The 23,066-nt window shown below is 35.3% G+C and overlaps 1 protein-coding gene and 1 pseudogene across 2 annotated transcripts in view; one reads left to right on the top strand and one right to left on the bottom strand.

Moving 5' to 3' along the window:
* Positions 1-23,066, bottom strand: part of EYA3 (EYA transcriptional coactivator and phosphatase 3) — a 98,234-nt gene that overhangs the window by 47,644 nt on the left and 27,524 nt on the right. The window contains exons 2-5 of the mRNA XM_079776527.1: positions 17,881-17,981; positions 13,198-13,241; positions 7,652-7,731; positions 3,284-3,350 (exon numbers count right to left, since the gene is read on the bottom strand). Of these exons, the coding sequence (XP_079632653.1) occupies positions 3,284-3,350; positions 7,652-7,731; positions 13,198-13,241; positions 17,881-17,913 (224 nt within the window). The 5' untranslated portion in view covers positions 17,914-17,981. The remainder of the gene's footprint in view (positions 1-3,283; positions 3,351-7,651; positions 7,732-13,197; positions 13,242-17,880; positions 17,982-23,066) is intronic.
* On the top strand, positions 8,789-10,883 carry LOC307103427 (major facilitator superfamily domain-containing protein 8-like; annotated as a pseudogene). Its single transcript has one exon. The product of its transcript is annotated as a major facilitator superfamily domain-containing protein 8-like (transcript).

The following is a 23,066-nucleotide window of genomic DNA, read 5'->3' as shown; positions in this document are numbered from 1 at the left end:
ATGGTGTCAACCACATCAGGTTTAACTAGGGATTTGAATTCAGCAGTGAAACTTCTGGTAATATACACTAGCTAGATGACCTCACATTCCTTTTTCATTTGTTTGTTTTAATCCGCACCCGAGGATATTTTTCCATTGACTTTTAGAGAGAGGGGAAGAGAGAGGGAAAGACAGAGAGAAATATTGATGTGAGAGAAACACATCAACTGGTTGCCTCCTGCACGAGCCCAGACCAGCGCCCGGGCCAGGGAGGAGCCTGCAACAGAGGTACCTGCCCTTGACCAGAATTGAACCTGGGACCCTTCGGTCCACAGGCCGACGCTCTATCCACTGAGCCAAACTGGTTAGGGCTGACCTCACATTTCATTCATGCAATAAGATGATCCCATATTTTATGCACTGAATTTTTAGATAACAGTTATATTATATGGTGAGTTATGCTGCACTTATAAGAACAAGTGTTACATGTACCATGAGTAATAATGATAAAATACTGGAGGGAAGCGTTGTTTCAGAAGGCAAAAAGATTCTTTTCAGGTTTGGAGGAGAAGAAAATGAAGGAAGGCTATAAAGAAGTGCTATGTGAACTGAGTATAAGGATGTGCAGGAGTGGGAGAGAAGTGTGTTCGAGGAAAATAGAAAAAGTCCGAAAAAGGTACATAGGAAGAAAAGCAAGGCCTTCAGCTTCCAAGAAGCATAGATTATATTAAGGGAGGTATATAAAGGGAAGGGAAGTAGCGAGAGAAAGACAGATAGCCAAGACCTTGAATACCAGGCTAAAAGAGTTCAGACAAATCTGAAACAAGTGGGAGTCACTGAAATTGTTGAGCAGAGTGACAAGATCAGAGTTGCTCCTTAATAAAGATTAATTTGGCATTGCTCTGTAAATGGATTAGAAGACAGAAAAATGAAATAGAGGTCCAGTTAAAAAAGTTATACAGGAGCTCTGAATTACGATAGAAGGCATATGCCAGGCCTGTGTTGCTCAGTGGTTTAACATTAACCCTGAACCTCAAGGTCACTGGTTTGATTCCCAGTCAGGGCACATGCCTGGGTTTCCGGGCTCGATCCCCAGTTGGGGGCATGCAAGAGGCAGCCAATCGATGACTCTCATCTATGTTTTTATCTCTCTATCCCTCTCCCTTCCTCTCTCTCAAAATCAATAAAAACATTAAAAAAAAGATAGTAGGCATAGCTAATAAGGTGTCTGAATATAGCAGGTATACAAATCTTTTTTGAATAAGTAAATGAATTTGGAATATGCAATATATTCCCATCTCAGTGGATTATAAGAGACTGAATATGAAAATTTCTATTCTTAGCCAGATCTGAGACCAAGAAATAATTCAGGTTGTAGCTATTAATCAAATTATATGGGAAATTATTTAAAATCTTAGTGATTGATCTCCAGATATACCCTATTTAATACAGTGTCTTTACAGCTCAAAGTATTTTGTTAACTCCATAATAATCTCAGAGAACAGGTTTAGTTATTTCACAGAAGAAAACCACATGAAAATGACTGGCCCAAGTATGCTATTAGTATTAATACCAGATTAGAATTTGGAAAACTCCTTGAGTTAACTTTTTAATTAGTGTATTTTTTAACTGATGCAAAATCAAGGTACAAATGGGCACAAAAAAGGGGGGGAAATGCCAGTTTTCTTTTTACAACAGTCCCACAGGCATCATTGATCTCTGTTACAAATTTCTATGAATCCTGCATTATGTAAGCACACAAGAATATATATCCTCATTTAATAAGCACACTTGTATGTATTTATGTATACATAGGCTCACTATCAATGCACAACTGGCAGCTTGGCATACACAATGTTCTGCACCTAATTAGATGATTAATTTGGTGGATTTTAAATGCTGATCTTAACCCCTCGAAGGCTGAAAATGTTGCCTCATAGTGACTTCAATCACTAAAACCTGTCTAACTTCAAGTCCCCTTCTACTCTGAGGATAGTCCTAAGACAAGAAACTGAATAAATAGGTTGAGAAGTCCCAGTATGGGGCTGGCTTGAGCTATTTTTATTGATCTATCAAGGTAAAGGAAACAGAAAATGATTAGAGGTTAATCAGTAATAAGCTTTGATCACTATCGTATTTTTCATTTTCAGTGCCTCTTTATTTAGAGCAGGAGTGGGGAATCTTTTTTATGCCAAGGGTTATTTGGATATTTATAACATCATTCACAGGCCATATAAAAATATCACCTTAACAATTAACCTGCTACATTTAGTCAAGCATTTAATTAACTCACCCCTGCCTTGGCAGGGTCAGACCAAAGGATTTCGTAGGCCTTATACAGCCTGCGGGCCGGATGTTTCCCACCCGATTTAGAGAGAGCTCCTGGGTAACAGTGATCTATTGCAGGCAACCATCTACATTTTTTAAAGAAATATATTTTTATTGATTTCAGAGAGAAGGGGAGAGAGAGAGAAACATCAACAATGAGAATCATTGATTGGTTGCCTCCTGCACGCCCCCCACTCGGGAGGAGCCTGCAACCCAGGCATGTGCCCTTGACTAGAATCGAACCCGGGACCCTTCAGTCCCTAGGCGGATGCTCTATCCACTGAGCCAAACCAGTTAGGGCCAACCATCTCCTTTTTAAAAGGATATTATAGCCCTGGCTGGTGTGGCTCAGTTGGTTGGAGCATCATCCCATACACCAAAAGGTGGCAGGTTTGATTCCTGGTTAGGGCACATATCTGGGTTGCAGGTTCAATCCTCAGTTGGGGCGCATATGGGAGGCAGCTGATCTATCTTTCTCTCCCCTCCTCTAAAATCTATAAAAAGTATAACCTTGGGTAAGGAATGAATGAATGTATGAATAAATAAATAAAAAGATATTACATAGACTCCATATTTGGAGGGAATAAAAAAATTGGAGTAAGGCCCTAGCTAGTTTTGCTCAGTGGATAGAGTGTCAGCCCTCCAACTAAAGGGTTCTGGGTTCGATTCCGGTTAGGGCCACATATCTTGGTTGCAGGTTCAATTCCCGGCCCTAGTCAGGGGAAAGTGCAGGAGGCAACCAATCAATGACACATCAATGTTTCTCTGTCTCTCCCTCTCCCTTTCACTCTCTCTCTCTCTCTCTAAAAAAAAATGGAAAGATATCCTCGAATTAACAACAACAAAAATTGGAATAAGGATTGAGAATGAGAGAGATGTAAAAAATATCAACTTACTGAGTTAAATATCAAGTTAAATTTTGCAATTAATCTAGAGAAAAAGCATATAGATTTTGAAATAATTATATTCAACTTACTTTGCAGAATACATTTGTGAGGTATAATCATTGGATGAGCGAGGGATGTAATCGGTACATGTCATTACTGAAAGAAAACCAGGTAAAAAGTTAGAACACTTCAAAAATGAGATGGGAAAATTGTATCTCACTGTATAGTCTTTCAAACTAAATTACAGAATACAGCTTGGACATCAGATATTTAGAAAGACTAGTAGCAAATACCTCACTCTTCTAATAACAGATTTAGAGATTTTCAGACAGTAAAAGAAGCTAGAATGTGAGGGGTATGGAAAAGAGTTGAAGGTTAATAACAACTGATCTTTACCTTCACCCTTCCTGATTTAAAACCACAGATGGAGCACCCTAAGCTCTTAGCTGTGCCTACAGGCAAACTGAAAAGGCAAGAACCATATCTAGAAAAACACATTATACTTCTTCAGCTTATTCATTATCTGGGTGCTTATTCTCTATTTTGCCATATGACTGACTCGCAGGAAGACAGATTTAGGGGGAAATACCCAATTTTATTAGAAAACTGTTGCTATCACTATGTATAGTCAGCAGCAGGGAAGATGTAAATATGCTTCTATATTACTATTTTTTTTCAGTTTTGTGGTTTTAAGGTTGGCAAAGCAGAGACAGACCTGAGGAACTCACGTGATGCTCTGATAACCTGGCAAGTAAAGACACTTTCACAGCTAGTGTCCTCTTAACCCTCATGACTTCATCTAGAATAGCTGCTGTGAAGGCTTGGCCCTCGTGATTTCATCTTAGATAAATGCTATAACTATTCAACTCAAGTTGACAGATAGCAAAATCCCATTCATTAGGCACTATTCCAGCTCATGTTGTAGACTGAAACACCATAGAGCTTGTTACAGGCTCCTGAACTGTTCAAGAACTTCTTTCAACATCTATAAAGGAGGTTGCTTTACTATAAATAGGGACTAAGAGTGAACCGACTAAATTTATGTCTAGCTGGGATCCCTGAGTGTCTGACCCAAAAAGGGAACTTTAGTCAAGAGCAGATGAGAGGAATATTCATGCCCAACTGTAAAGACAAATCAACATCTGTGAGTTTATCATAGTAGATCTTGTCCATTGCCATTGTTCAAGGGCTTTAACAATAATGACTAGAAATTTGTAGATCATATTCATTCATAATCATTTTGACAGAAATCTCAATTAGATCTAAAGTTATTACTATCTATCACAAAGAATGTAAGTTCATTTGAATTCTGCATGATAGTTCCTTATGTGCTGGCAAATACTTTCAAAAACATTTCTCTTCCTTTGATTTAAGTTAATTCTAGAAGAGACTGACAAAATATCCTAGGAGATTTAGGCCAATTTTTATTTTTCTAGAGAAAGAATAAGCCTTGATCTTTTCAGTATTTGGGAACTATAAAGGGATTATAAAGAGTCAAGGCATAATCTGCTATTATAGTAGAGGAACAACAACGGAGACAAGGTAAAATCTTGAAGTATATTCTGAAGGTAAAACTAACAGAACATTCTGATGGATTAGTATGTAAGGAATGAGCAACTGGAGGGATAATGAATTTCAGCTTGAGCAACTGGAGGGATAATGAAACCACTTCCTAAGATGGGAAAACCTGGGAAAAGAACAGATTTGATGGAGGCTAAGGGAATAAAAAGCTACCACACATTTTAAGTATGGCTTTCCCTTTTAGAGCAAAGTGGAGATGTCAAACAGGTAGTTGAATACACAAATGAAATCAGGGGAGAAGTTAGACTGGAAATACACTAATGCATGAGAGGATGCAGAAAGAGAAAAGACTAGAAACAAATCCCGAGGGCCCACCAACATTCAGAGTTCAGAGAGCCAAAGAAGGGTCAGCAAAAGAGAAAGGTGGGAGGAAAAGTAGTGAGAAGCAGGATATGAAAAAAGAAATGTCCACTAGAACTAGTACTTGCAGTTACTGAAATGTACTGATGACCCTGACAAGAGCAATTTCATTGCAAGAGTGGGAATAGAAACTAAATTTGAGAGGGTTGAAGAGTGAATGGGAGGTGAGAAACCAAAGGAGGGCAATTCTTCTCAGAGGTTTCAATGAGTCAAGGAACAAAGAGGAGATCTACAACTCGTGGGGGATATGAAGCCAATGGAGGGTTTTGTCTGTATTAAGATGGTAGATACCAGATCATATCTCTTTACTGACAGAAAGGATTAAAAAGAGAAGAAGGACATGATGATATAGGAGTGGTGTTAGGATAACTACAGTACCAAGGTCCTAGGGGAAGGTGAGCAGGGATAGGATATGGAGCACAAATAAAGGCCTTACTTCTGACAGGAACAAGAATAGTATTTCCATTCTGACAAAAATGATGCAAGAAAACATGAATACAAACACAGGTTGGTTTAAATATTTGGTGGTGGTGGGATAATAAATGAGTTTCCTGTCTCACAGCTTCTAACTGAGAAAGAGTCATCAGTTAAAAATGAGAAAAAACCATAAAAATGATTATGGGTGCTTTGAAGGAAAAGAAGTAGTGTGAACTATTAAAAGATAAAACTCATTAGGGAAATGTAGTAAAATTTTCAAACATGCTAGGTGCTTACTTGAGTAGTCAGCTAGGTATATAAATATTATTCTATAGTGTTTGGCTATTTGAATGTACTTACAGAGAAGTTAGAAAGTTGGATTAAATTAGAACTAGGGTTTAGCAAGGAATGTACAAAAGTCAAGTTTATTGAAACTATTTGTAAGGAAGTACTTATAATAAAGAACCATAAAATCTATGCTGAGTAAGAAGGGTCATGAAGAAAAGAGGGATATGATGGGTACTGGATAGATCATCTACATGGATGTTGAAATCACCAAGAATAATAAGAGTTTAATGGAGAAGAAAACAAAGAAGATCTAGATTTTAAAGAGCAAAATGACTATGAGTTCAATCTGAGGTAAAAACAAAGGTAAGGGGAGGCATAAATGTAGACTTCAAAGGAACTAGAGTTTTTGAAGGAAAAAGAGAAATGATTTGGAAGGAGCAAAAAGACTTAATTTACATTTTGGCCCTAAAGTATGGTAAGGAACAGGTCTTTTCTTGAGGATGAGTTGGACATTCAGAAAACTAGAGGAGAGTCATGGCTGGGTAGCTCAGTTGGCTAGAGCACCGTCCTGATATGCCAACGTTCTGGGTTGGATCCCTGGTCAAGGCACATATAAGAATCAACCAATGAATGCATAAATAAATGGAACAACAAATCTCTCTATCTCAAATCAATAAAGAGGGGACATTTCATTTATTAGAGTAGTTTACCATCAGAATCACTTAACTGTAACTATCTTCTTGAAAATACAGATTCCCATCCACATCAGATCTACTGAATGATAATCTCTGAAGATGAGGGTGGAATTCTATCTTATAAACCGACACTCCAGATGATTCTTAGGTACGCTAAAAGTTTGAGAACTAAAATAGTACCTTTGAGAGAGTACTATGTAGAATTCAAGACACACTTGTGTGTTTTTAAGTCATGTTATTTTTTAATACATGGAAAGTATATCAAATTAAACACAATCATCTTGAGAAGAAATATCCCCAAAGTGTCTTTTTTTAAAAGTGTCTTACACAAATTTATTATTTTAAAGTGTGTAGAAAAATAAAGAAAGGGCATAGCCATTTAGTTTCAAGGAGGACTATTTGCCCAATAAAGACAATCTGTGGAAGTGGGTATGTTAGAGAAAGCTTATGTCTTGTCTCCACAAGAAAAAATAAACAAACAAAACATTACACATTTTTGTGTAGTGCATGAATATAATTATTCTACAGGAGAGTGAATGTTGGTAAGTGGAGGGCATATCTCAAACTGAATCTCCCTTTGGGCCCAGTATCAATCTTGGGCTCTCAGGGAATTACTTTTCTTTTCTGGCCTGGATGGATAGGTAGTATCATTTGGTTATGAGAAAGGTAGAAAAATAGCAAGTCCTTTGGAGTAGCCATCAGAGGTCGACCCACAAACTTTTCTGATTTTTGAGTAAGGCACTCTTACCTTTAAAACACCCAACATAAAAAAACACACAAAACCACAAAAACAAAAAAAGACATCCAACATCAAAGCAAAAATAAAATCATCAAGTGTGACTCCTTAGGTGAGTGAATTCCATGTGATTTTGCTCCTCAGCTAATGTGTCAATAAGGTTTACAGGAAAGCACAAGTGTGTGAATATGAAAGCACACACACACACGCACACACACGCGCACACACACACACACACACACACACACACACACACGGAAAGGAAAGTCTTCTGGACATCCAGGACAAACAAGGCAATCAGTGAAGACCAATTATGAAAGAACAGCATCACCTGGTTTATAGGAATGCCACTTATGTCATGCAGAGAATTTGGTACTTACTTTCCTCTGACATGGTAAGGTTTGAAGCAAGGCTTGAAGTTTCAGGTTTCTGATCACTGACTTCGGGGTTGCTTACTTGACTGGGAGAACCAAAATGAATATATTAGCCCCTGATGGACATGTTCCATTACCATAAGTTATTAAATCAAACCCATCTCTTCTGAGGCTATACAAGAAAGAGGCAAAGTAAGTCATCATGATATCCTTATTCTAGGTGTTTAGCAGCTACCTGAAGAGCTATGGCCAGGGTTAGAACCCACAGCATTCTACTGTTCTTTCTCATATCTATAGACCCCTTTAGTTTTTATATCACTCAGAAATTCCAACTAAGTCACAAGCAAGTCAGATTTTCTCTGAAGACAATGTTGTAAAAGAAAAATTCCACAACACCTAAAAATGCTTTAAGACAATGGTTCTCATAATAACTTGAGACTTTTTTTTCAAGTTATATACATGCTTGCTTCCAAGAAGGTATTCTGAACCTTAAAATGGTTCATTCCATTGTATTATTCTTCTCCTCCAATTAAAAAAAAAAAAGACAATTTTTAATTTGCTATTATACCCAAGACTGAGCAACATCTTTTTTTTTTTTCTTGTTTAACTTATAAAGAAAATTAAGAGAAATTACGAAAGGTAAATCATGTAAACTGGAAGGACAAGTCATTATATTAGACACTTTAGTGTTGGGAAGATTCTCACTGGAATTCTGAAATGGAGATTATACTAACTTTCATCACAATGTCCTTCCTCTTCCTTCTATCAGACTTTCCACTCTCCAATATTCCCTCAAATACCAGTATAGCATAATCCTTAGGAGTACAGATTCTTGAGCCAGACAGCTTGAGTTCATATTCCATTCTGCCAAAGCTAGCTTTCTGACTTTAGGCAAGTCACTGAACTTCTTTTGTGCCCTGGTTCTTCGACTGTCAATGAAGAGTAATAACAGAACCTACCTCATAGAGTTGTTATAGAGATTACTGAGTTAACATATAAAAAGTACTTAGAGCAGAGACTAGAACAGAATAAATAGAATATAACTATAGCTAGTATTACTTAATAGTATATTACAACTTCTCCCCAGTCCAGGCATCTTTCCCACTTTCATGTTCCTAGAAAGAAATCTGCTTTGTGGCTGGATTGGTTTGACAGCAACTGTGTAAGATGTGAAGGGGTCGGAGGTGTTGTGAGAGTTAGCCTCTCACCTCCTTGCAGGCACAGTAACTATGGTGGCCTGGGGGCCCAGGCTGAGCAGGAGCCGCTCTTAGGCGACTGCACACTCGGAAGCAGAGAATGGGATATTATAGAAACTGAGGTGCATTATGAGAGCCGATGGAGGTCTATTAGGATTCTGTATTTTACTATGTTTCTCAGCAGTGTAAGATTTTCTATTGTGATAATGTCAATATGGCCCTATCTCCAAAAGAATGACCAGGCAGCTGATACAAGTTTTTGGGGCTTCACTTAGTCTTGGCCAAATAGTAGCTTCACCTATATTTGGTTTGTGGTCTAATTATAGACCAAGAATTGTCTCCATCTTATTTTGGTGGCAGCCAACTGCCTCTATGGGTATACGCACATCCCACCTTCTCATAATAAATACTGCTCGTGGATTGGTGGGATTTGGAGCAGGAAATGTGGCAGTTATTAGATCATATATTGCTGGTGCTACTTCCCTTCAGGAAAGAACAAGTTCCATGGCAAACACAAGTGTATGCCAAGCAATATGTTTTATTCTAGGTCTAGTTTTTCAGACCTGTTTTGCACTCATTGGAGAAAAGAGCATAGCATGGGAGACTATACAGCTTCAGATAAACATGCATATAGCACCAGTTTTACTTGGCGCCTTCCTTAGAGTTTTAAATATTATTCTGATCCTTATTATATTAAGAGAGCATAATGTGGATGACTCAGGACGACAGTGTAAAAGTATTAATTCTGAAGAAGCAAGTACAGATGAAATTCAGGTTCCCCAGGGAAGTATTGATCAAGTGGCTGTTCTGACTACCAAGGTCCTGTTTTTCATGGTCCTATTTATCTCAGCCCTTTTTGAAACCATCCTTACTCTATGAACAATGGCTATGTATGCCTGGACTAGAGAACAAGCCGTATTATGTGATGGAATAATACTTGCTGCTCTTGGAATTGAGGCTCTAATTATTTTCATGGGGATTAAATCACTTGCCAAAAAGATTGGCGAGCGTGCTATTCTGCTGGGAGGACTTGTCATCATATGGGTTGGCTTCTTTATCTTGTTACCTTGGGGAAATCAATTTCCCAAGATACAGTGGGAAGAGTTATATAATCATTCAATTCCTAATACCACATTTGGGGAAATTATTATTACTCTTCGGCGGTCTCCAAGAGAAGATCAGAGTGAAGGACCAGCCGGTTCCCCAACTGAACAAGCCTGGTGCCTCTACCCCCCATTATCCATCTGGCCGAGTTTCTTACATCAGCTGTGCTAATTGGAATAGGCTATCCATCCTGCAATGTTATGTCATATACATTATATTTGAAAATTCTGGGACCAAAACCTCAGGGTGTGTACATGGGCTGGTTAACAGCTTCTGAAAGTGCAGCATGTATTCTTGGACCTGTGTTCATCAGCTGAGTGTACAGTTCCTGGGCCCACGATGGGCATTCAGCCTTGTTGTAGAATAGTTGTGCTCACCACCACACTCCTGGGAGTGGTTTACAGAAGACTCACTGATTTTTCTGTAAGGCCTGGAAGGATTCAAGGAAATCTAGCTAACTAACACTGGAATGCACAGTGCTTGCTGTGTGGACTTCCTTTACTAAGGCTCTGCTAGACAGTTGCTATGAGTCAGTTTCCAAAAGTAAGGCTTCAGGTATTGTATATTGTGAAAAGCAAGAGAATATATTGAATAACATGGAATTCTATGAGTAATTGTGTATAGTAAGATAATATAAAAAACATTCTGGATCATAATTTCTTTATCTCAAAAAAAAGAAGTATTCTTCACTCAACACCTTTTGGGTGTTACATGAATTCATGAGTGAATGAGCAATGGTCTATAAATGGGAAACTATTGGTTGTTGGTGGGTTTTTTTTCCAAATTGCAGAGGTATCACTTAAAACGAAAGAATATCTATGCCGTGAAATCACAGTAAAGTTATGTAAGAATTACCTATAACAGAATGCAATTATAGAAATTGTTTACCTAAATAGTAGGTATCCCGACCAAATCAAAGATATCTACTTTTTATTTATTTAAAATGCATTTTCTATTACTATCAAGTTCCCTTATGAAATAAATATCCTTACTCTTAAACTTTCCACTTACTATGCCTCCCATTCTACCATACCTTCTTTAATTTATTTTTAATACACCTTCTGTCTTATCTAACTAAATAACCCTAAATTAATAGAGGAGTACAGATAATGCTAATATTTAAGCAATAAAGAGGATTAAAAGACCAAGATGGATTTTCCTACCTTTAGTAGAGTTAACTACTTTTTATTTCAAGTGCTAGTAAGTAATTTACTTTAGAGACATAAACCAGGTATGTGTTACTGTGTGTTATTGTATACATATACTGTTTATTATAATTATTAGCATTTTCAACTCCCTTAAATTCTGGAGGAAAACTATCACTTTATTTACTTTTCCCACAACTTATTAGTGGCAAGGTAGACACAACAGTTTTCAGTCTATGTCTGCACAGCTATTCAGATCTGCAGAATTTTACATTTGGATGTGCCATGACAGCCCCAATCTAGTCAGGCTAATATTCGAGGCAAATGACTTTAAACTAACACAGTTTACTTAGTTTACTTGAATATATGGTCTCTATGTATACCAGTACATTTTACCTAAGCTGAATGCTCATAAAAGGAACTAGTACAGAAATATGTATATGGATAATCGGTATTACCAAAAAAAGTAAAGATATTTTTAAATACTTTTTCAAATGTTTTCTACTCTAAGTTATAAATATTTTAAAAACTGAGAGTAAAGACTATAATCTGCACTTAAAAAATAGAAAAAAGAAATCTGCTTTGCTGTTCTACACTAGGAAAAATGGAGGACACTGTACCGGAGGATCCATATATCTGGAAAGAGGTACACTGACAGAGTAGTTTCTACACAGAAAAAAAATTTTTTGTTTTGTTAATCCTCACCTAAGGATATTTTTCCATTGATTTTTAGAGAGTGGAAAAGAGAGGGAAAGACAGAGAGAAACATCAATGTGAGAGAAACACATCGATTGGTTGCCTCCTGCACGAGCCCCAGACCAGGGCCTGGGCCAGGGAGGAGCCTGCAACCAAGGTGCATGCCCTTGACTGGAATTGAACCTGGGACTCTTTGGTCTGTAGGCTGAAGCTCTATCCACTGAGCAAAACCATCTAGGGCCAAAAAATTTTTTTTAAAGAAATGCTATTTCTATTAAAAAATATACAGCACCAAAATTCTTAAAGCTCTCATATATTTTCTGAACAAACCTCTTGTATTCAAGCATAATATCAATAAAGTTCCATGCCCTCATACCTGGTATATTCTAAATGTTCAAACAATTTTTCCTTAGATGAGAGAAAGGAAAAAAGGGAAGATAATTTTATAGACTGGGAAATAAAACACACCAGGAAAGATAGTTGGACCACCAAGAGTGTTTAAGTGCCTGTTTGAGATGTAATCATGAATGAAAACCACGACCAGTAAGCATAATTTTATGTTTTTCTCTCACAATGTTCAGGTGATTGGAAATTAATATGGAATTGGTAGAAAGATGAGTTCAACCAGGGTTATGATTTTGCTAGGGAAGTACGACATAGAGGAAAGGGGGAGGAAGTTAAGACTATTCGTAAAGGACTGATTAAAATAAGAGATCTTATAATTTAAGCAACATAAGATACTGAAGTCCTTTTTGAGATAAGGGCCAACTGTTATAGGGAAAATATGATAGATCATTTCATTGAACATATATAATAAGACATATGGATTAGTGTGGCAGTGAAATAAATGATCTGGAATGTAATGTGTGGTAGCAAAAGAGGAGGATTCTGGAAATTAAGATGTTAGAGGTGCTGAAGTTACTGGTTCATATGGTTGGCAGACAAACGACAGGAGATAAAAACTATGGAAAACTAAAGCATGAGGTGCATAGAAGCTGCCTCACTTCTACAAGGGGAGGGAAGCTAATGACTGAGGCATCCCATATCCATTTGGTAATTAATGCCAAATACCTTGCATTTCCCTTACTTCTGCTTCTTCTTCCTATTTTGTATTCTGTATACATCTAACTGACCAATGTGTCTCCTCCATATATCATACGCTCTGACAGATAACAAGAGTTCGGTACATATTGTTGAAAAAATAATGAATGAATAAAATAAATAAATTAGCACTTATGTGTTTCAAAAACAAACTTTTGGAGGGTATTTTCCTTTTAAACCAAATAATTTCAAAATGTAAAGACTGACTTTAAAAAACAAAAAGAAGGCAGTCAACCTAAGTCATGTCCATCATCAGCATGTGAAAAAAATTGTAAGTAGATCATTAAAAAGAAATTCAACTTTAATATACCTTAAAGTTTGCTCTCCCGATTCCTGCATCTTGGCTTTTTTAACCTGCAAAAATAAATAAACAAAGGAATAATGTAGTGATCTATTTTTGAAATAACCTGGCTATTCAAATGTCAGGTTAACATTAACTAATAAATTTCAGGGTAACTGTCTTGTCTTGCTTAGATTTATTTAATTAACGCTTATATTTTTTAGTTAGAGATGAACTTCTTTGTTTTTCACATGGAGATCTTTTTTTTTCTTTTCTATTTTTAAAATTTATCTTTATTGCTGAAAGTATTACAGATGTCTCTTTTCCCCCCATTATTTTTAAAATGAAAGAAGTGTTTATCAGATTCAAGGTAAAATGTAAAAAATTTTGTACCAAGATTTTTACTCAAGATAAAATGTTTACCAGGATGAAATATCTAAACTTGGATACAAACTTGTTGGTTTTAAATTTTAACAGATGCATAATTATATCATTAAACAGTAAATATGAAACTCTTGATATCATCTACTCAAAATTTCTTTAGCAGAAATGTCTTTTTTGTTAAACCTCATTTGAGGATATTTTTTACATTGATTTCTAAGGAGAGTGGGAGGAAGGAGGGGGGAGAGAGAGAAAGAAAGAGAGGGAAAGAGAGAAACATTGATGTGAGAGAGACATGGACTGGTTGCCTCCTGCACATGCCCCCCACAGGGCCAGGATCTAACCTACAATCCAGGTACGTGCCCTCGACCAGGAATCGAACCTGAGACACGTTGGTAGGCGCAGGCAATACAGGCCAACGTTCTGACCACTGTACTACATCACCCATGACTAACAGAAATGTATTTACTGGTATATTTAAATTACCTACATGCCAAAAATAAAGACAACTTCTTATTAGGTTACTAGTAATTTAAAAAACATTATTCACACCATTCTGATTTTCCCTCCAGATTTTCATCTTTTCTTAATTCCTTCCAAGGTAAAAGCATTTACATTGAAGCAGTTTAGTCCAGAAATGAAAAATAATGTTTAACACTGCTCATGTTCACTGCTTTCATATTACAAAAGAATCTGATTTTAGAGCTCTCTGGTTGGAATAACTAGTTATAGTAGAAACATGCTAAATATGCTTAGCCATACAAATTATGAATACTTAAAAGTATTTCAAGCTAACAAAAGGCAAAAATTCTGCTAAATAATTTTAAACAAATATAACAGGTGGGAATACAGCTATTTAATATGATTAGATTTAACATTTCAGATACGGTTCACCTTAATTTGGGCAATTATGTCCTCCTGTAAGTCAGGGATAGGAAGGGTGTACTACCCTGGCACCGGAGGCAGTTAAACTAACTCAAAGAATACAGACATATTTCACTGAATTACAAAAGCACGGGTTCAAACAATACAATCCAGAAACTGACAGAATGCAAATAGTACAACTACTTTAGTACTGGTTCCTCAAAATGTTAAACAGAGTTACCATATAACCCCGCAATTCCGCTCCTAGCTATATAACCAAGAGAAAAGAAAACATGCCCATACAAAAAAAGTTAAAACAATCCCAGAATCCATGAACAGATGAATGGATAAATAAAATAATGATAAATAACCCTAGCTGGTTTGGCTTAGTGGATAGAGTGTTGGCCTGCAGACCCGAAGTGTCCGGGGTTTAATTCCAATAAAGGGCACGTACCTTGGTTACAGCTCCTCCATGGCCTGGGCATGTGCAGGAGGCAACCAATCGATTTGTTTCTCTCACATCAATATTTCTCTCTGTCTTTCACTCTCTCTTCCACTCTCTCTGAAAATCAATGGAAAAGTATCCTCAGGTAAGGATTAAAAAATAAAAATAAAATAATGATAAGTAAATAAAACAATGAGCATTGAGTTTGATACGTACATTCTAAAATTTTTTCCTATGTGTATAATACCCTTTCAAAACTTGAGTTCAGAGACCACTCCTGATATCCATAAAGGAGTTAAGTCCTTCCAGTTCACCAGAAATAGTCTTGGATTATACCTCTTTTCCCAAACTGAGTCTGGTTAATGCTCCTTTTCACTTTTTTAAAAAGAGTTCCAGGTTGGACAATAATATGAGCTGCTTCAAAGTAGTCGAAAAAGATGAAGACTGGAAGAAGACTGAGTCACGTACTTAAATGGTGACTACAGAGAAAACCATTTCTCATTGCAGAGGATTGACTGGCAATAGGGAAAGTGAAAGAAAATCCTGTGGCTAGGATTTATGTTGCCTTGATAACAATGACCCGAACAAATTTTAAATCTTAAAACAGAGCAAGTAAGAAGTAGAGAAATGAGAGAAGACAAGATGAGAGATGATAGGATTAAAATATCTCCAATAATAATGCCCATCAGTAACATCTCTATATAGAGATAAACAGTAGGGTTAAAAATCTTAGCTTTATCATCATCAACCTGGGATAGGACTATTCTTTCCATTCAAATTTCCCATCTCCACTACAGCCTGTGAAAACTTATTTTTCTCCTCAAAGTCTGGCATTTATTCTCCTATCCTAATTATTCTTAACAGTCAATAAGTGTTCTGTGTTTTCTTAGATTCCATATTTATTTGATATCCATTAATCATGGAGGCAAAATTGTTTATATCTCCTCTACAATCCAGAGCCCATACTCTGAACCACCTCCTTCATATAACTCATACACACCAAGTCAGTATTTCCCTGCTCTCAATCAACTCAGGGCCAGATGGATACCAGACACCTAGTGACAGCCCCTATGCCCCAAACCTCCTGGAATGATTCCAGCTAACAATCCTATACTGTTTACCCTGCCTTGCCTTGCCTCGCTCACCTTGTCTGTGGAAGCCCCAATAAAGGCTATGGCCTATGCATCCCCCTAGCTCCTTTCTGCCTCTTGATCAAAATTGGTGCTTCCCCCTCACCCTGCCCCACAACCCCCAGGGGTCCTGTGTGACATACCATGCCTCTAATTTCTAAGGGAACTGTAACATTAAACTTTTCTTTCAAATGGCACTGATCTCTCAGAGTGGTCACTCTGTCACCTTTATAAATTAAACCCAGGCACAAATCAATAGGAAAATGATGCCCCAAGGCAATCACCATTTATAGTCAACAGAAAATTAGTTTTTAAAGTGGTTTAATTTCTTACCTTCCTCTGAAGTAACAATCAGGTTTAGTATGTTATGTTATAGAAATTGAATAAGAACAGCAAGGAAATAAAGCAGAGTAGAAAAGATGACCTACTAGCAGGTCAGTCTCACAATTCTCATTACCTTAAATAAATAAGGAGTAACTAACAATACCTATTTCAACAACTTATATAAGTCTTTTGAAACTATGACTAGACCTTTTACTAAATTAAAAACTCAATGACATCATTTTCGTTGGTACATTTAATGTCTCTAATTCAGCTATTTGTTCTTATACAAATACAGTGTATCCTAGATACACTGCTGAGGATAACTTTTAATCCTACCATTTCCCTGATTATTAATGTCCCACCAGGGAAAAGAATGACATTCCAAATGTTTCAAAAGGTTTTTTTTAACAATTACTTATGACATCCTAATTTTATGTTTACTGTGAGAGGGCTAAAAATATAATAGCAAAGTAATCATCAGTATACATATCTCGACCTAAAGAAAAATATTAAAGAACTTTATTAAATAAATGGAAGCTGGTGTCTATCCTTCTGTAATGTACAGAATACATCTAGTACATGAAAAACATATCTTATTATCTGCTTTCAACATTCAAAATTTTCTATGTTGGATTTCATAAAGAAAGGTAAGCATGTACCACTCCATATTCTCTTTTAATATTAAATACACGAGGCTCTCTCAGGATAGCAAATTGAATAAGTATTTAACTTCAGAAAATGAAACTCAAGACAAAAGGAAAAGATTCTTTAACATAAAAGTATCTTAAGAGAATGATTATTGCTCTCCTTTTTTAAATGAGGAGGATAAAAAACAGACAAAAACCCAAACAAACAAAAAGAAGCCATGGCAAGGCAATAAATCCCTATCACTTGCAGACATTTAAAATTATTTTATTTATTTATATTAAATATTTAAAAGAAATTAAGAATTCAACCTAATCTCTAGGATCTTATCTTTTTAAGAATTAGCTAGTGGTCAAATTATACTTTCTTCAACTACTACAACTTCTTAAAAAATTAGGTCAGTTAGGAAAATTTAGGTAAAGATAAAAGTAAATTTTCCATCAGAAGTGGTGTATACTGTTTGGTAAGTAGATGCTCTCTTTTATTTTAAAAACTGTAAGAATAGCCATTGTTTTTTCTTTTTTTTTTTTCTGGTCTGTCCCACAACTGACTGAGACCCACAGCACATCCTGCTGCCACCTCAACCCATCACGATGGCTAATTACTCTGCCCTAATTACTCTACCCTGACAGCTATTGGGCCACAGATCAGACCAAGCAAACAGGTTCTACAAAAGGAAATATCCATTGATTTTTTTTTTAAATGACATTCCCAAATACAATACTAACTTTGTAATGCTGAATTTTCTAAGCACACTCGTTAGCATTGTTAACAAAATATGCATTTGAGATCATATAAATTTTTTTACTTAGAAGTATTAAGAGGTCTTTTCCTTATTTTTAATTTGGAATTTGAATAATATTTAAAATCTCTTAAGATTAGCTTTTCTACAGTCAACTTTAAGTCGTTAAAGGAAATACTTACTGGTTGCTCTGGTAAGTCTTGTTCTTCTTCCATGAGGACCAATATTTCTTTATTCCACTTATGTGACTGGATCGCAAGTATCTCTCAGCAGTCTTCACAGTCTGTGTAAAAAAGAGGAGGAATTCAAAGCTTTATGTACTCTTAAGGCATTATCATTCAGGCCATCAGAGAATAATTTTTTAAAAAAATATTTTGCTACCCCAAGCTTTCCACGTGAGTTCTAATCTCAAAATCTCAAACTTGCACATGGCTTTTCAAAACTGACATGCTACACCAAGTCAAGATAGGTATACGCAATGATTTTTATAATATCTTGCAAAAGCCAACACGTGGAACCACTTCTGCTGTATTTAAAACATGGTTACTATAGTGCCTAATGCATTAAACATTTTACAATGTGCTGATAACTAGGACAGCTTTTTTTTAGGATTAGAGTTACATATTTTAATGATAAAAACTAGCCTAGCAAATCAGTAAGTTAGGATAACATCTAACCTGGTCTCATGTGGAACATTTATATAATGTTAACACAGACACACCGAATCACTTTAAATATAACAAATTATAATATAAATTAAATGCATTTGCAACCATCTGTATATATAATTAATATAAAGAAAAACGAAATTCTCTGGATCCACTTTAATAATGGAAATAAGTAAAACTTTGAATCTTAGAATTAAGGAAAAATAATCATGTAAATTTTATTTATCTTTTTAATTCTCTCCTGAGGATATGTTTTTATTGATTTTAGAGAGGAAGGGAGAAAAAGAGAAACAGGAATGTGAGAGAAAAACATCAATTGGTTGCCTCCCGTATGCACCCTGACCGGGGATGGAACCTGTAACCTAGAATTGAATCAGCCACCTTTTTGGTGTACGAGATGACGTTCCAACCAACTGTGACCTGGCCAGGGCTGGGATCCAATTTTAGTCTGAAATAATGAGCTCCACTGAATATACGTCTAGTCAATCATTTAAGGAAAATCTTTATCTCCTTAGATCCTGCTCTTCTTGTCCTGATTTTTAAACTAACAAAGAAAAATAGAACATCCTCTTTTATTTTAAAAACTATAGGATATCCATTGTTTTTTCTTTCTTTCTCCCTTTCTTTTTTCCTGGTTTGATTTTCAAACTAACAAACCCCACATTTACTGGTAAAAACACCTTATTATGCCCTTCTGGCAGGACAGATAGACATTAGAAAACTTAAATACATTATAAAAAAGAAAAACTCCATTACAATTTAACAAAAATGAAACTAGCACTGCTCCGAAACAGATGTGATTGCTTATGCTTTTAATTAAGGTCAAACCTCTTTTCACATCTAGCAACCACTGTAACCAACTTAATATATAAAGAAAGCTAAAACAAGTATAGAATCTTACTGCAGAAGTAATGAAAATAGATAAATAACATGAAAAGGGAAATGAAAAACTTCAGTTATGCCAATATACAAGCATTGCACTTCTATTGTTCTATACAAAACACTTTCAGAGCCACACTCCAGAACGGGAAAAGGAGAGAAAACACGTGTAAGCTGGACAGGTTAAAAAAATGTCTAACTCTGACACAGCTTTACTCCCTACCCTGACCTAGAATGTCAAAAGAAAAAAAAAGTTTAAAAGGTCAGAAGCAGAGGATGCTCAATGCACTCACGTGTAGCTCATACACAAAGCCTCAAAAGCTTAGTTCTCATACTTCCTGACGTAGGTAACTACTGCTGCAGAATTAACGGTGCACAGTAACTAAAGCTCACAGGTGCTATCTGCCCTGCACTTGTTTTGCTCTATCCAGAACAGCATAATCAATGTGACGTGAAAATGACTCATAATTATGAAAGATGAAACATTTTTATGTTTCGCCAACTTATATCTTAGTTTTAAATTGAAATGTCTTTATGGAATTTTAATATTGCCTAAATGAACATAATGTACATCTATGAATTGATCCCTTAAGAGCAAAATAGGACCAAATCATTAGGAAAATGTAATGCCTTTAATACCTCATTTGTTGAATTTTTGTGTGACCAGCTCTCACCTTAAAAGAAAGTGATAGTATTCCACGTTTTACTTAACTGTAATAACTGCAATCTCTAGTTAGTAGATTCTCGGCAAGAGAAAGGGAGGAGATATTCATTCTCATAGGGGAAGTGTTTTAAAATCTACCTCTGGGTAAGAAGGTAAGAAAAATTGTTTTGTTTTATTTTAAAAAGGATACCAAAAAGCATTTACTTTAATTTTGTTTTTAAACACAAAAACTAATTTATTTTAAAAATATGAACAACATTAAAGAACATAGATTTTTACTGATCAAAATGGGTTATGGGTTTTATATGGCAAGAAATATTTATATGGCAAATAGTGGGGAAATAAATTTTCAAGCCATACAAAACTAAATGTTAAAATCTTGAATTTTGCTTTCTAGATATATGCTAATATTACTGTGATTTTTATAATGAAAATGGATTAATTTTCTTTTTTTCTTGAGATAAACTCTACGGTAAATTGTAAGAAAACCTTCTTTAAGGGACAATTGGAAGATATTCCTTTCTACCTCTCCGATATCTGCTATGAAAAGAAAGATCCTTTGTTGTTTCCATTCCTAAAAATTACCTTTCACATAATTCCATCACAACATGCATCTAAGATATTATTTTCCATCAATATAGTATTCTTCCTTCCTTCCAAAAATTTATAATTTAAAAGACCTTAAACATAAAAACATACTAAATACAAGAATTCAAGTATTTACCACATTCCTAGCATTCACCAATGTGCTAAAACTTTTAATGTTAACATCTCACACCATTTTCTACAGTGGCACATGCTTACAATCAAAAGCCGAGTTTACTAGCAACCAGATGAAAGTGTTATATAACACAGACACAGTGATCCAGTATTTGACAATAACAAAAAGTACGGAATTACAATACAAATCTTAGTATTCTCATTTCCATGTAGTAGTTTTAGAGTTTAATATGATGGCTTGACATAGAAGGGGAAAGTGGATTCTTAATGTAATGTAAATGAACATAATTACAACTTAGCCAAACAGCCGATGAAATTACAAAACACGCTCTGAATTCCTTTTTTTTTTTTTTGAGCACCTTTATAAGGCATTTGGATAGTAACATCTTTTCATAATTTTCCAGTTTCAATTTTTAGAACTGTTTCTACATACAATTATTTTATCACTTTTTTTGGAGTTTGTTAGTATCTATATGCCTTCATTGTTAAAAATCTGGGAAAATCTGCAACTGAGAACAGAAATAGTATTTCCCTACCTGCCAATGCTGACATGAAAAAAATAAGAACTTTGGTTTGATTCAAAAAGGTCACATAATTTTAAATACTATGACTTCACATGCTCATAAATAAAAGAAGGATCATTTTATAATATGACAGCCATAATTTTTAATCCTTAGAAATTAGAAGGGAAATAATTAGCAACAAATATTTTATTTCAAAATTCTAATAAGATTCTAACCACATAATTTCTGCTTTGTACCAAGTTCACCATAAAAATATTAAAGTATTAAGCTAAAATTACCCTTTAGTTGTAAATGGCCATAGGCAAGAACTTGGGTTACTTCAATGTGTTTATTATAGCTCTTAAACAGAGAAAGGGAAATTTAAAATTAGGTGTATAAATATTTTAAAGCACAGTATAAAGGTCGATTTTTTTTTCCAGCGAAAACAGTATATATCAATTTTAATTGTAACACCAAGAGAAGTGTCTAAATAGAGCAAAACAGTCTGATTATACACCCTAGCAGGGAAACTTGCATGCGGCTAAATGTGCACAGAGATTTTCAAGAGTTAACTGAATAGCTTTCATACAGTTTTAAATAGAACAGGTAGCTCATAAATTTGATCGTATCTACACTGTATTTTAGAAGTCTACTTACTACCCCTTCCAGAACCTTATATATATTTTCAGAGTACACCAAAGGCTACAGAAGTTTCCCTGGAAAAAATCAATAGTATCCCTCCCAAAATTAAATATATCTCAGCAATAATAGTTATAAATAGTAGCCTTAAGAAGAAGTATTTAAAAAGTGGTTTATAACCACTTAAGATTTTTATTAATATGTGGATTGCTTCAGAATTTACAAGAAATAATTAGCAGCCCTAACTGGTTTGGCTCAATGGACGGACAGAACCTGCGGACTGAAGGGTCCCAGGTTCGATTCCGGTCAAGGGCATGTACCTTGGTTGCGGGCACATCCCCAGTAGGGGGTGTGCAGGAGGCAGCTGATAGATGTTTCTCTCTCATCTGATGTTTCTAACTCTCTATCCCTCTCCCTTCCTCTGTGTAAAAAAATCAATAAATATATTTAAAAAATCTACTCTCAGCAAATTTCAAATAAACAATACCATTAAAAAAAAAAGAAATAATTAGCAAATGTTTACCATGATACCCTCAAATATAAGTATGTGTATGCCTTGAAGAATGAAAACAAAAAGCAAAATACCCTCTTCTAATGGCTTTAAGATGATTGCTTCGAGTATTGTTATTCAATAATAACTGATCTATTCTAAAGGGGATCTATGAGCATCATCCTTATTCTATGGATAGGGCAACTGGGATTCAGAGATTTAAACAATTTGCCTGAGAATAAAAGCAATCATGTTTCAGATTTAAGTAGAAATATATCCAATAAAGGGAGGATAGTGGTGATAGCTGACATTGTGAATGTACTTAATGCCACTGAATAGTATACTTTAAATGGTTAAAATAGTATTTGTTAAGCATATTTTTTAAAAAAAATCAAAGCAAAACATGAGACTAGAAATACCAAAATAATGATTAAATCTAAAAAGTTCTTATAAGTGGAGAAAAATCTATTTTTTAAAAATGTTGTCATAAAAACTGACTATCAATGTGGAGAAAAACATATCCACATCATACACTATGATTAATTCTAAATATATGAAGAACAAGTAGTATTTAAAAAATGGAGAAAAATAGAATAGCATACTTATCTCATCTGTAGAAAGAGATAAACTTTTGAGCAATAGAAGCATAAGCAACTAATCAACAGATCCAATTATGTAAGATATACTTTCACGCAATGAAAAAAGAATAAACCTAAAATTAAAAGAGTAGAGTAAATAAATGTAAGCAACACCTGCAATAATCACAATAGATAAAGCTTAATGTCTACAATATAAATCCAACCAT

Source organism: Cnephaeus nilssonii, assembly GCF_951640355.1.
Source record: "Cnephaeus nilssonii genome assembly, chromosome: 7".
NCBI classification, from domain to species: Eukaryota; Metazoa; Chordata; class Mammalia; order Chiroptera; family Vespertilionidae; genus Cnephaeus; species Cnephaeus nilssonii.
This window is presented reverse-complemented; position numbering and strand designations above follow the sequence as displayed.